The following is a 15706-nucleotide window of genomic DNA, read 5'->3' on the forward strand; positions in this document are numbered from 1 at the left end:
GATAAGATTAGTAATGGAAGAGACGAAAATAGACGACTGCGTAAAAAGTCACCGTGTTTTGTCGGCGTAATGACGCTTTAACTTGCAACTACGCAGCACCTAACAGCCCATATCAGCTACACAAATGAACAACATTTGCATACCGATAGCTGTAAGATTACGTGTTACATAACAGCGCCTGTGGCTGGTATCGACAAATATTAGCGGTAGCGACAGCAGGCGGTCGTCAGCAGAGGCACAGCAGCAGAACACCGACATGGAGCTGCAGGGCAAGGTGGCCATCGTTACGGGGGGAGCTTCAGGCATCGGCCTCGAGATGGTCAAGCACCTCCTCCAGGCGGGACTCAAGGTGAGTGGGTGTCCACATCTGGCACTGACTGCTCGAGATGAACCGTCGGGATCAGTCAGGAGATAGCACGCTGTTACTCTTTACGAACCACACCACCTCGAACGACTAAAACCGAAGAAAAATGATTTTAAAATACGGAGATGTGTTTGTTCTGCCTTCCATCAAGATCATTTCGCTGTAATGTTCTGCATTTGGGCGCATTCGACGTTAGACGATTAATGAGTCTAGAGATTTCAGAGCACATGTTGGAGAAACAACAGCGTGTACCGGACGCTTTTGACTAGCCGATGCACAAGAGTCAAAAGCTGAGGCATTGTTTAGCAAAAAAATAAACATCAGGTTTAAATAGTGTATTGTAGACAGTACTTGTTGTTGCAGTTATTGCTGTCTTCAGCCCGAGGACTGGTTTAATGCAGCTCTCTACGCTATGCTACCCTGTGCAAGCCTCTTCCTCCCCGAATAACTAATGTAATCAAAGTTCATTTTAACCTTCTTACCGTGTTGATCCTTGGTTTCCCTCCACAATTTTACCCCGCCTGCCTCTCCCCTCCTCCTCACCATTACTTAATTGGCGATTCTTTTCATATCTCAAGCTGTGTCCTATCGATCTATTTCGTCTTTGGTCAAGTTGTGCCATAGTTTTCTTTTTTCTGCAGTTCTATTAAGTGCCTCCTCTATTCATCTAATCTTCACCATTTCTCTATAGGAACACATTTCAGAAGTGTCTATTATCTTTTTGCTTGAACTACTAATCGTCCACTTTCGTAGAAGGCTACACTCTACACAAGTATCTTCAGAGAAGAATTCCCCATGCTTACATTTATCTATGTTTCTCTTGACGGGACATCCACAACTGTCGATATTTATCATCAACAATAAGATCCGCTACAGCTGTTCAATTTTATGCCATGTACCAGAGATACGCTATTTTAACTTAGTTTAACCTTCAGTTATTCGACTTTTATGGAACCACATTTTGTGTACGAACATGGGGTTTTCTCTTAAGAATTTTACTATAAGTTCGGTTTACTTTTTTTAATGCTCACAATTGGGATAATTGGGATAGGCGGCACCTGAAGATGGGACACAGGTCCCGAAAATGATTCTTGTTTTCTCTCTCCTTTTTTTTTTAATTGGCTTTCGGGACCTCCATTCAGTTACCGCAATAGAGGAATGTCAATTATGACGATATGAACGTAAGGAAAAAACAACATCCATTCCCCGAACGGTGAAAGTCTCCGACACGGTCGGGAATCGAACCTAGGCCCTTTGCTTATCAATCCACCGCACTGCCCCCGCAGTTACTGAGCCAATCTCGAAGCCGGGTTGTACTTTCCTTTTAGGAAATAAAGAAACTTACAAGTCTTTTTTTGGGAGGGGGGGGGGGGGGCACAAATTCCTCTCCTGTGCCAACTTCTTCATCTGAGAACAGCACTTGCAACCATCGTCCTCAATTATGTGCTGGATGTATTTCAGTCTCCGTCTTCCTCTATAGTTTTCGCCCTCTACAGGTCCCTCTAGTACCATGCAAGTCATTTCCTCGTGTCTTAATAAATGTCCTATCATCCTGTCTCCTCTCCATGTCAGTGATTTCCACATATTCCTTTCCTCTCCCAGTCTGCACAGAATCTCCTCATTCCTTAACTTATCAGTCCACTTAATTTTAACAATCGCTTGTAGCACCACATCTCAAATGCTTCAATTCTCTTCTGTTCCTGTTTTCCCACAGTCCATGTTTCATTCCTCCTAATTTCTTCCTCAAATTAAGGCCTATGTTTGATACTAGCAGTCTTCTCTTGGCCAGGAATGCCTTTTTTGCCAGAGCTAGTCTGCTTTTGATGTCCTCCTTGCTCCGTCGGTCATTGGTTATTTTGCTGCTAGGTAACACAATTCCTTAACTGCATCAATTTTTTGACCATCAATCCTGACGTTAAGATTCTCGCTGTTCTCTTTTCCGCTATTTTACACTATTTTCGTCTTTTTTCGATTTACTCTCAATCCATATTCTGTACTCATTAGATTGTTCATTCCATTCAGCATATCATGCAATTCTTTTCACTCTCACTCAGGTTGGCATATTTATTCGCAAATCGTATCATTGATATCATTTCACTTTGAATCTTAATTCCACTCCTCAATCTTTCTTTCATTTCCATCATTGCTCCTTCGATGTATAGATTAAACACTAGAGGGGAAAGACTGCATCCCTGTCTTACACCCGTTTTAATACGAGCGCTTCTTTCTTTGTCGTCCACTCTTATTATTCCCTCTTGGCTCTTGTACATATTGTATATTACCCGCCTATCCCTATAATTTACCCCTATTTCCCTCAGAAGTTCGAATATCTTGCACCATTATATTATTCTCGAAAGCTTTCTACAGGTAACCTGGTTTCGATTTTTCTTTACAATTGTCGCGGATCTTATCACTGGTGACTTACATTTATGTTAGATGTTAAAAAATTCTTCTTTTTCACAAATGCTTTTATGTTATAGCTAGTCCAAACTTCATATCCTTTCTACTTCGGCCATTACCAGTAATTTTGCTGCCCAAGTAGTAAAACTCATTAATTACTTTTATTGCCTCGTTTCCTAAACTGAGTCGTGTAGCATCATGTGTTTTAATTAAACTACATTCTATTACCCTAGTTTCACTTTTGTTGATGTACGTCTTAGAACCTGTTTTCAACTGTGTATGCAAACCGTTCAATTGATCTTATTTCCTTTAAAACCTTTCCGCTCATTGAGTTCAGTTAAGAACGAATTTTACGTGCAACGTATCGTCAACTTTAAACCATCATATTTCTTTAATAGATAAAGACTATTCGGTAAAAAAATTCTTTTCGACTGTATCCATTTATCTACTTTCTTGGAACGTTTGAACCGATTCGTACAAGTTTAAAGTATAGAAGTGGCGTGCTTCAAAGACCTCCCAGGAAAATGTGTTTTTTGCACGCAAAATCCAAGCGAAGCAAGATTTCTTTTCAAACGTTTAAAATTTCTCTTAGACTAAGGTCTGTTGCACCGATGGACCAAATTTAAACTATCAGTCTCGCTCCAGTCCGGAGTTAGTTAAGGATGGCTGTTTTTGCACTTAAAATCCGAACGGTGCACGTAAAGATGGTGCCATTACTTGAACATTAATTTTAGACTAATTGAAATCTTTTTCAAAAGGAATTAATCGATTCGGACAATATTGCTGGACGCCGGGCTCCGGTTCTCCACGCGATGAGCCACAACTGCAATAAGACATGTTCGAGTAGCTGTACAAATGGCCGCTGGTCCGGGCTAATCCAAAAACTTTCTACCTCATGTTCCTAACTCAAACAGGAAGCACCAAGCACCCCCCTACCCCCACCCACCCACCCACCAAATGTGATTCTGCTTGCTGCTTCCTTTTCAGACACGTTTGTTGCAGTGCTTGCCCTCTGTAACGATTTCCGGAAGCGTTTAAGATTTTTTAATTCTGTTTTTACTCCGATGAGTTGTGAAGATGTAAAAAAGTGTTCAGTAAACGACGAATGGTCTCTTTTCACAGCCATATAAATCGCAGAGATATTGTTATCAATTCGTTGTTTCAAATGCACCTAAAGTACTTTCCACTGCAAGTATCACAGTTCTAAAAGAGGCGAATGCAGCGACGGTTCACTCTTCGACGTGCGATGGCCAGCTTCGAAGAAATTAAGATATTTGTAATATATTTACCTCTTCTGAATATGAAATCGATCGCTTCCTTATGCGGAAATTCTTGATTTCATATCCAGATAAGGAAGGAGGAAACGGAGTGTTGCAGGGCTGAGATACCAGTTTGAATGGGGCACAGAGGAAATTAATGTTAAATTCTGTCCATGTCATTCACGTGTATCGAGTGCTGGTTGGTCTCCAAAAAAAAATAAATGTGGTTCACGAAATAAGAAAAAATGCTTCTTTATGGAGAATTGAGAAGGGACTTGAAGATAGCAGTTAAGTTGTACGCACAAATACTCCATCAGGCGGTGTCCAATAAGAACGACAATTCAGCTAACTTGCAAAAAATTGCTATCGGAATGTGCCTGCAACGAGCGGAGCGAGTCTAAAGGATGTTCTCGTCCATAACCCAGATGTTAGCTCCAGAGAAACTGCAAGTGACTCTGCAATAAAGTGCGATGTTCGCATTTTGCTCGCAAAAAGGTTCCACCTGTATCACGTGTCACGTTAAAAGTGGCCGCATTTCGGATAACAGAGGTTCACTTCTCCTTATAACAAGGAGTTTGGGTAGCTGAGCGCCAACTGTGCACAAACACTGCAGTTAACATTATTTATTCGGGCCTGAGGGCTCCAGCGTCATCCACAAACAGCATTATCCGTCCCTGTACTGCCTGGCCAAGGTACTCCATCCCACAAGCTGACATCCGGCACCTGCACAAACACAAACCATGCACGTTTGCGTACTTGTATTCATGATGGTTACGCCGATTATTAATGTACCAGCATTTCACATTTGTATTGACTTATCTCGCACCTACATTAACCTGTGATCTTACAATATTAATCACTTAAATATGTTACCTACACAAATGTATTCACGAAATTATTTTTTGGTGTTATGACTTTTTCCTGTCAGTGTAGATAAAGCACAGCCGCCTCTGGCAAAACAGAGCGGCGCCAACTTGACGCTACCAGATCTGGCTCCGAAAATAACCTTAAAGTGACTTCTCATGCTGCTACCTTGAATCTAAACCAAGGGCCTTCATCTGAATTTGCCTAGTTGCATGCAACTGTTATTATGCCCACATTCATTCAAGGTGAACAAGAATCCATGTTTCTGATAGGTGGTAACGGGTACATTTAGTACTGAGTTAATAACGAGCATCAAAACCGATTGAGGGATTAGTGAACACAGAATTGTCGTAGCGAGACTGAATATTGTAATCCCCAAATCCTCGAAAAATAAGCGAAAATATACCTTATAACACTATCGTCCGCTACTGCTATACCATAACCTCGAAGCTGGAGGCAGTTTGCAAAACAGAATTATTTTGTTAGAGTAATTATGGTATAACGCATCAGAGCAGTGTTACCCTCTGAGAGGAATTTTATTATGTTGACCGTATTGTACCTAACGGAGGTGGCTTATCGGAAGTGAAAGTCAGAATTACGTAAATGTTTGAACAGTAACAAACAAAATTTTGCCTATCTGCACTGTTCAGTTGATAATGGAAAACGGTCGCCAGCCTAATTAGGCAAGAGAAAGATTAACGTTCTCGTTTAAGAAAGTAGGTATGCGTAACTTTAACGGACAAACACAACCTAGACTTGGCCACACGCGAGTGCAATGAACTCTGACACCTGCATATGTTAACGTTAAGGTTGGAACAAACAGCTAGAGCAGCACAAACTATTTGTAAAATTATAATAGATGACGAAACACACTATTACTTTCAGGGCTTGTTCAAACTGAATGGTCTTTATAACATTACTATTAACATTCACTGCAGAATCATTAAGTGCATATAGGTTAAGTCTTTCTCAGTTAAATACTTTACTATTTAAAATGAAAGTTAATTGGAATCCACTGAAAGGTTGCTTCTCACTATCATTTGAAGAAAGAAATTATGATTTTCATAATTAATGGTCTTTCCGTTACTTGTTACTCAACATTAATACTATAGACAAACTGTGGATCCTGTTATATTATTAATATGCACTTCCTATACACAAGAGAAACATACACTTAGCAAACATGAGTATATAACGTTTCACAACTGCAGTTTTCCACTTTTACTACAGTGAAACACAATTTTGGCAAAATTGCAAGAAACTGACTCACCTTTTAGAATTTACTACAGACAGGAATGTGATCATTTACTAAGAAAAACTTTATAAGCCTCAGTCTTGAGAACTTTTAATTTGAAGTTGGCAACAACACATTAATAAGCAGTTTTAATAGGAAAATTATTTTCAGAAAGCATCACTTACTTTAACTCACTCTCTTGCCATATTCACTTTAACTTTCTTTTTACTATGTTCAAGAGCCATTAATTAGCAAAACTCTAGGCTTTAATGTTCTTTCAGTAAGGACACTCGGTAATTACTTTAGTTCAAACGGAAAGGAACCTGAGAGGTGTTATGATTAGGAAAAAATTAAGGTAGGTACATAAATTTAGGTATAAATTACCTTATATTTGTGCACACTAAAACATCCATTAAGCTGATCCTTCACTGTACATCATTGTAACATTCCGATGCAATGATTGCACAATGTGGTGGCAAGTGCATGTTGGTAGGTGGAATTGCAGGTAGAATTGCTGGACTCAGTCATTTCTTGGTGGTGATGATAGATACAAATTCCAGAATAGTTCCAGCTATTTATCCATCCATCCGAGGCATTGGAAAGTAGCAGTAAAAGCCTCTCTCGGAACCAGCACAATATGCATACTTTAACCTGTTCAAAAAATCAGATAAAAATAAAATAAAAGCAAATACAAATTCACTTGACGCCTTCCTGAGAGAGAATCTCTACTCATTCCAAATTAATAACATAAGTGTAGACCAGAAATGGCTTGAATTCAAAGAAATAGTATCGGCAGCGATTGAGAGATTTATACCAAATAAATTAACAAACGACGGAGCTGATCGTTCTTGGTGCACAAAACCTGTTAGAACACTGTTGCAGAAACAACAAACAAATATGCCAAATTTAAACAGACGCAAAATCCCCAAGATTGGCGATCTTTTACAGCATCTCGAAATTAAGTGTGGACTTCAATGTGAGATGCTTATAACAGTTTCCACAACGAAACTTTGTCGCGAAACCTGGCAGAAAATCCAAAGGGATTCTGGTCGTATGTGAAGTATGTTAGCGGCAAGAAACAATCAATGCCTTCTCTGCGCGATAGCAATGGAGATACTATCGAAGACAGTGCTGCCAAAGCAGAGTTACGAAACACAGCCTTCCGAAATGCCTTCACAAAAGAAGACGAAGTTAATATTCCAGAATTCGAATCGAGAACAGCTACCAACATGAGTAACGTAAAAGTAAATATCCTCGGAGTAGTGAAGCAACTTAAATCACTTAATAAAACCAAGTCTTCTACTCCAGACAGTATACCAATTAGGTTCCTTTCGGAGTATGCTGATGCATTAGCTCCATACTTAATAATCATATACAACCGTTCGCTCGACGAAAGATCCGTACCCAGAGACTGGAAAGTTGCACAGGTCACACCAATATTCAAGAAAGATGGTAGGAGTAATCCACTAAATTAGTCGCATACCGTTAACGTCGATATGCACCAGGATTTTGGAACATATATTGTGTTTTAACATTATGAACTACCTCGAAGAAAACGGTCTATTGACACACAGTCAACATGGGTTTAGAAAACATCGTTCCAGTGAAACACAACTAGATCTTTATTCACATGAAGTTATGAGTGCTATTGATAAGGGATTTCAGATCGATTCCGTATTTCTGGATTTCCGGAAGGCTTTCGACACGGTTCCACACAAGCGGCTCGTAGTGAAATCGCGTGCTTGGGGAATATGGTTTCAGTTATGTGACTGGATTTGTGATTTCCTGTCAGAGAAGTCGCAGTTCGTAGTAATTGACGGAAAGTCATCGAGTAAAACAGAAGTGATTTCTGGCGTTCCCCAAGGTAGTGTTATAGGCCTTTTGCTGTGCCTTATCTATAAACGATTTGGAGACAATCTGAGCAGCCGTCTTCGGTTGTTTGCAGATGACGCTGTCGTTTATCGACTAATCAGAAGATCAAAACAAACTACAAAACGATTTAGAAAAGATATCTGAATGGTGCGAAAAGTGACAGTTGACCCTAAATAACAAAAGGTCTGAGATCATCCACATGCTAAAACGAACTCGTTAAACTTCGGTTACACGATAAATCAGTCTAATCTAAAAGCCGTAAATTCAACTAAATACCTAGGTATTACAATTACAATTACGAATAACTTAAATTGGAAGGAACACATAGAAAATGTTGTGGGGAAGGCTAACCAAAGACTGCGTTTTATTGGCAGGACGCTTAGAAAATGTGACAGACCTATTACGGTGACTGCCTACACTACCCTTGTCCGTCCTCTTTTAGAATACTGCTGCGCGGTGTGGGATCCTTAGCAGATAGTACTGGCGGAGTACATCGAAAAAGTTCAAAGAAAGGCAGCACGTTTTGTATTATCGCGAAATAGGGGAGAGAGTGTCAGAGAAAAGATACAGCATTTGGGCGTTTTTCGTTGCGACGGAATCTTCTCACGAAATTCCAATCACCAACTTTCTCCTCCGAATGAGAAAATATTTTGTTGACACCGATCTACATAGGGAGGAACGATCACCACGACAAAATCAGGGAAATCGCAGCTAGTACGGAAAGATATAGGTGTTCATTCTTTCCGCGCGCTAAACAAAATTGGAATAATAGAGAATTGTGAAGGTGGTTCGATGAACCCTGTGCCAGGCACTTAAATGTGATTTGCAGAGTATCCATGTAGATGTAGATGTAGACTGTCAGTTCTGGTTATGGTGAGAATAAAGACACATACTTTCAGTTCCCAGCGTGATCTTCCTCCCTAGAACGGAAAATATGAGCATGAAAAATACTGGCACATATAGGCAGAGAAAAGATAGTCTGCCGGGTTCAATTAGTCAAAACCACCAAAATGATACGAGAGGAGGAACGGCTGACGCCCTTCAGCTTCACCAGAAGATTAGCGAGCGAGACATCAGAAGCCGAGTGGAATACAGTTTCAAATTGTGTCGAGCGGATGTAAGAGTATGGGTATGGCCATAACCTCATGAATCCATGGACCCTTCCTGTCAGCAGGGGACAGTTCAAGCTGGTGGAGCCTCTGTAATGGTGTTGTGCGTGTGCAGTTGGAGTGATATATGATCCCTGATACATGTATATGCGACTCTCACAGGTGACACGTACGTAAGCATTCTATCTGATCGCCTGCATCCATTCCAGTCCTTTGTGCATTCCGACTAACTTGGGCAATTCCAGCAGGACATTGCAACACCCCACACGTCCAGAATAAATACAGAATGGCTCCAGGAGCACTCTTATGCGTTTAAACACTTCCGATGGCCACAAAACCCCTCAGACATGAACATTATTGAGCATATCTGGGATGCCTTGCAACGTACTGTTCAGAAGAAGTCTCCAATCGTCGTACTCTTACTGATTTATGGACAGCCCTGCAGGATTCATGATGTCAGTTCTCTCCTGCACTACTTCAGACATTATCTGAGTCCATGCAACGTCGTGTTGCGGCACTTCTGCGTGCTCGCGGGGGCCCTACACGATTTTAGGCAGGTGTATCAGTTTCTTTGGCTCTTCGGTGTATTTCATTTAATATATTTACGATCAGGGTCAATTTCCAGAGCCTGCACCATTCATCAGCTCTCTGTAGGTCATTCTGCAACAACCTAATCATCTGCTAACAGCCATAAAGAGTTTCCGACGCTTTCTAATAGATTATTTATGCACTCTGTGAACAGTAATCGTCCTATCACACTCCCTCGGGGTACTACGGAAATCACCTATGCATTTGTCGACTTTATTTCGTTACGTTCTGTCTGCGACTAAGTCTTGAGTCATGCCCACCCGGTTAGCCGTTGGGTCTAACGCACGGCTTTCCGGATTGGGAAGGAGCGCCTTGTCTCCGGCACGAATCCGCCTAACGGACTTGTCTCGAGGTCTGGTGAGAGGGTCAGTCTGTGGCTGGTTTTTAGGCGGTTTTCCATCTGCCTCGGCGAATGCGGTCTGGTTCCCCTTGTTCCGAATCAGGTACACATACGCCACCATTACTCTTCCACGCAAACATAGGGGCTACACTCGTCTGGTGTGAGACGTTTCGAGGCTGAGGGGGGGGGGGGGGGGTTCCACCGGGGCCCAAACGGCCCAATCCAATATCCCTGAAAGAGTGGTTCGGTGTGGGGCGGCGTAGGGCTGAAGTGGACTGTGGTAGTCGTCGTGGGGTCGTGGACCACTGCGGCTGCGGCGGGGACGGAGCCTCTCCGTCGTTTCTAGGCCCCCGATTAACATACAAAACAAGTCTTGAGTCCAGTCACAAGTCTGGTCTGATACCCTGTCAGCTCGTATGTTTTTTTTTTTCACAAACTGGAATGCGGGTCGGTTTTAAATGTCTTCCCGAAGTCAATGAACACGGTATCAACCTGCGCGTCGTTGTATGCAGCGCTGGGATCTCATGGAGGGACAGAGAGGGCTGTGTTTCACGTGTAACTTGGTGCACCATTCCACATCAGTGGTTTTCGACAGACATTCTTCGTCTACCGGTGCTGGTCCTTCGGCTGCCAACAAATCCAATAGCACGTTGGTCCTGTTTGGACGCACTTGGTAATAACGTCACTGTACTTCACAAAGCATTTACTGCACGGATGTTGGAAATACACGAAAGCCACACTAATCCCGTGACGAGGTGAGAAAAGTAATGGGATAGCGATATGCACGTATACAGCTGGTTTTATTATGCGAACACAAAGTATAAAAGGGCATTGATTTGGCTGGGCTGTTATTTGTACTCAGATCATTCACAGGTAAGGTGTTGGATTGATTATGGCAGCAGGACTGGAATAAACGGAACGCAGAATAGTAGTTGGATCTGAACTCACGATATGTCGATTGGACCCTAGACGACTGGAAAATTGTGGTCTGGTCGAATGAGTCCCGATCTCAGTTGGTAAGAGTTGATGATAGAGTTCGAGTGTGGTGCAGACTCCACGAAGCCATAGACCATAGCTATCAACAAGGACTGTGTAAGCTGGTGGTTGTTCCATAATGGTGTGGGTTTGTTTACATGAAACAGATTTGGTCCTCTGGTCCAACTGAACCTATCATTGACTGGAAATTGGTTAGAAAACCAACTCGAGATGGGAACATATTAGATACCTTGGCGACAAACAGACCTGATATTTTTGAGGAAGTTAATCTAGAAGAAGGTATTAGCGACCAATAATGTCGGTGTGGCTTCTATGTCAGTGGAAGTTTAAAAAAAAAATAGAAACAGCGTAGAGTTTTCTTGTTTGGGAAAGCAAATAAAAGTGTCATCAATGAATATCTTCATAGTCAGCTCCAAGCATTCACAGCGGGACCTAAAGATATTGAGCATCTTTGGTCGGAATTTGAAGGTATTGTCCATCATGCGCCTAGCAAAAATATAGGGGAGGGAAAGGATCCACCTTGTTACAACAAACATATTAGGGAGTTGCTGAGAAAGCAGAGAATATTGCATAGTCGTTTTAAACGTAGTCACTGCCCCATTGACAAACAGAAGTAACCCGAAATGAAAGCAGCTCTAAGAAGGACAATGAGAGATTCTTTTAATAAATTTGAAACTAATATTTAATCTGCTGATTCTATAAATAACCCCCAAAAATTTTGGTCGTACGCAAAATCTATGAACGCTACAAATAATTCAATACCTTTTCTTGCTGACGCTACGGGTAATGCAACTGATGATGATAAACGGAAGACAGAAATTCTCAATCTAGATTTCAAAAACTCGTTTACGGTACAGAACTGCAGCAGCATCCGCCCTTTCAATTATCGAACAAACGCAAGGATGGCTGACATAGTGTTTAGTGTATCTGGGATTGTAAAACAGTTAAGATCCTTAGACACCAGGAAGGCATCTGGCCCAGACGGTATCCCCGTATGATTATATGTTGACCGTGCTACAAATATAGCACCATTCTCATCCATCATCTATCAGAGATAATTGGAACAGCGGAAAGTTCCACGGGACTGGAAGAAGGCCCATGTCATAGCAATCCATAAAAAATATAGAAAATCGGATGCACATAATTACTGGCCAATTTCACTGACATCGATTTGTTGTAGAATCATGGAACATATTTTGTGTTCAGATATAGTGGCCTTTTAAGACACTGAGAAGCTCATCTGCAGAAACCAGCACAGTTTTAGGAAACAGCGGACATGCGAGACACAGCTGGCCCTCTTTGTGCATGATATATAACAGGCTCTAGGTACCGGCTCCCAGACTGATGCCATATTTCTCGACTTTAGAAAGGCGTTCGACTCAGTTCCGCACTGTCGCTAGCTCCAAAAAGTGCGCGCTTACGGTCTATCCGATGACATAAGCGGTTGGATAGAAAGGTTTCTAATAGACAGGGAGCAGTATGTCGTCCTGAACGGGGTGACTTCAACAGAAACAAGCGTAACTTCAGGTGTGCTCCAGAGCAGAGTAACAGATCCGCTGCTTTTTACGATTTACATAAACGATGTGGTTGATGGTATTGACAGCGGCATTAGACTATTTACCGACGATGCTGTAGTCTACAGGAAAGTAGTATCACATGAAAGTTGTGAACAAATCAATGAGGATTTGCAGAAAATAAATGTGTGGTGTATTGACTGGCAGTTATCTCTCAATATTAGTAAGTGTAACCTACTGCGTATAACAGGGCGAAAATCCCCATTAATGTACGAGTACAAAATAAATGCTCAGTCTTTGGAAGCGGTAACATCCGTCTAGTATCTGGGTGCGACTATTCGAAATGATCTCAGATGGAATGATCAGATTACACAAGTAACGGGTAAGGCGAACTCTAGATTGAGGTTTATTGGTAGAATCCTGAATCGATGCAGTCCTTCAACAAAGGAAATAGCTTACAATACGTTAGTTCGTCCAGTATTAGAGTAATGTTCGTCTGTGTGGGACTCTTACTAGTTGGGTCTGACTCAAGAGATTGAGAAGGTCCAAAGAAGATCGGCAAGATTCGTGACTGGTACACTGAGCCATCGCGAGAGCGTTACGAATCTCATAGAAAGTTTGAAGTGGGGCACACTTGCAGATAGACGGCGCTCTAAACGGAAGGGACTGCTCACTAAATTCCGAAGTCCAATCTTCACCGAGGATGTAGATCACATATTGTTACCATCAACTTTCAATACGCGCAATGATCACCACTCAAAGCTAAGGGAAATTAGAGCTCGTACTGAGACGTTCAGACAGTCGTTTTTCCCTCGCGCGACCCGCGAATGGAACAGAGGGGGTGAAATATGACTTTGGAGCGAATTGTGCCCTCTGCCACACACCGCTTGGTGGCTAGAGGAGTATATATGTAGATGTAGATGTTCGGCTACTGGGAGACCGTTTGCAGCCAGTGTGTATACCTGCATTAGAGTTGTGCTACGTTACCTTTACGCTGCAGCAACACTCTCTAATGGAAACTCTTTGATACTCCTTATAAAATAAGAACATAATGACCCACCATATAGGAATAATTAATCAACATCGAGAAGAGTAATGCATATCAGTGCCAGTGATGGTTAGCAAAAAATGGTTCAAATGGCTCTGAGCACTATGGGACTTAAAATCTATGGTCATCAGTCCCCTAGAACTTAACCTACTTAAACCTAATTAACCTAAGGACATCACACCACACCCAGTCATCACGAGGCAGAGAAAATCCCTGACCCCGGCGGGAATCGAACCCGGGCGTGGGAAGCGAGAACGCTACCGCACGACCACGAGCTGCGGACGATGGTCAGCAGTTAATTAACGTAATATACATTTTTATTCAGAACTGCATGGTTTATATAAGTTCGAAGCCACTCTGCAAGCTCACTGGGATGAGCTGCCAGCGCTCGGGTGAGCAGCAAGGTCGCGTAGCCAGACAGGGGGACCACGGGCTGGGGAATTCTCAGAAGGATGCACTGACAGAGGTGAAGGTCAGTGCCACTCAGCTGACAAGACTTCCCTTTGAGATGCCACATCTGGTGGTCAGTTCCGACCAGGCGGGTAGATACGATCTTCCACAGCGTAAGGCCTAAGGCAGTGACTGATCTTACGACTCAAAGGTGGACAGTGGAAAAATGCTGTTCTTAGCAAGGACTGGGAAAGGCACTATTTTGAACAAAACATTGAAAGCTGTATTTCTTTGCAAATCTTCAGATGTCACAGAGAGCGTATTGAAAATGGAGGGAGCGCCCACATTTGGGACCTCTTTGTAAGTGGAATGCCGCTGAAGGTTGGGTCCACGAAAACTAAATGATTACGCAATGTAAGAATTGGCTAATGCAAATAAACTGGAAATTGCAGAGAGAAACTCGACTGTGCTGTTAAGGTCCCACTTCACTGGCTACATACAGAGAGAGACAGAGAGCGAGATGGCTTTTTCCAGTAATAAATGACAGGAGGCACATTACTGGTTAACTGTCATAATCAAAAATCAGGGAAGGGGACCAGCATGTTTTAAGCATTGTTTTCAACGGTTGGCGCTCAAAATATCGGTGGCCCAGCCAATCCGATAAAAGTAAAGAACGCAAAACAAGGACATACAAGTCTTCCGTTCAGTAAATAGTCGTTACAAAATCATTTCATCTCCGGCAGCCTTGACGGTCAGACATTTCCTCCTCTTGCCTTTATCACCGGAAGGGTCCGCCTCCAGGCAGGTGAGCTTAGGGACTTTGGAAGATTTTGGGCTGAGATGAACTTAGCCGCAGCTGTCAGTCGTTGGTGTACCGCCAATGACTGATTCTACAGCCACTTCAGCCTCCACCGACAGGTTGCTATGGTGAGATCGAGATGCGGCAGTGTTATGATCCACAAGGCCAGCAATGTCGTTTTTATGGAATTTCAATAACTTCTTGCTTCGCTCTAAAGACCTGCTTTCAGATTCGTATGACCAATATGCTCTTAACTCCGGCCACATATGCAACGCATTCCCTTCTCTAGTGCTATCTGTCCTTTATAGTAACATCACGATTATCAATATACAACTTTTCAAATGTGATTGTTTCATTTTGACACACAATTATTTATTCAAATGTGCCAAGGCTTTACTTTAGAATTGCTTTTGCTTGTCAGATGTTTTATGAGTCATTTCGATGTAAAAAATTTAATTAATGGTGATTCTTGTTTCATTTAGTAGTCACTGAATTCTTAATTCATTATTTTATAGGATGTTTAAATCATTTATATCAGATAACAGATCCAATTAACACACATTTACACTACCTAGCCTGGATCGACTTACAGTGCAAGACTGCGACTCAAACTCGTTATCTTTGTCTTTCATTGGCAAGTACTCCACCAACTGATCTGTCCTAAAAAGACTTAAGACCCATCCTCACAGCTTCTCTTCCTGGAAGAAAGGATATAAATTTGGAAGAGAGAAGACGGAGTACTAGCGGAAGTAAAGCTGTGAAGGCGAGTCGTAAGCTGTACTTGGGTAACTCAGTTTCTAGGGCACCTGAACATGCAAGATAATCGTCTCCTGTTAGAACTCCCTGTCTGGCACACAGTTGTCATCTGTCAGGGAGTTTCAAGTCAATGCACGCAATGCTGCAGGATGAAAATTCACTTTAGAAAAGAT

General features: G+C 42.1%; 1 protein-coding gene across 1 annotated transcript in view; it reads left to right on the top strand.

The window, feature by feature from the left end:
• Positions 1-216: 216 nt before the first annotated feature.
• LOC126198594 (15-hydroxyprostaglandin dehydrogenase [NAD(+)]-like) overlaps positions 217-15706 on the top strand; it is a 273410-nt gene continuing 257920 nt past the window's right edge. Inside the window, exon 1 of the mRNA XM_049935044.1 lies at positions 217-349. Within this exon, the coding sequence (XP_049791001.1) occupies positions 257-349 (93 nt within the window). The 5' untranslated portion in view covers positions 217-256. The remainder of the gene's footprint in view (positions 350-15706) is intronic.

The sequence above is a fragment of the Schistocerca nitens genome, chromosome 8, assembly GCF_023898315.1.
Source record: "Schistocerca nitens isolate TAMUIC-IGC-003100 chromosome 8, iqSchNite1.1, whole genome shotgun sequence".
NCBI classification, from domain to species: domain Eukaryota; kingdom Metazoa; phylum Arthropoda; class Insecta; order Orthoptera; family Acrididae; genus Schistocerca; species Schistocerca nitens.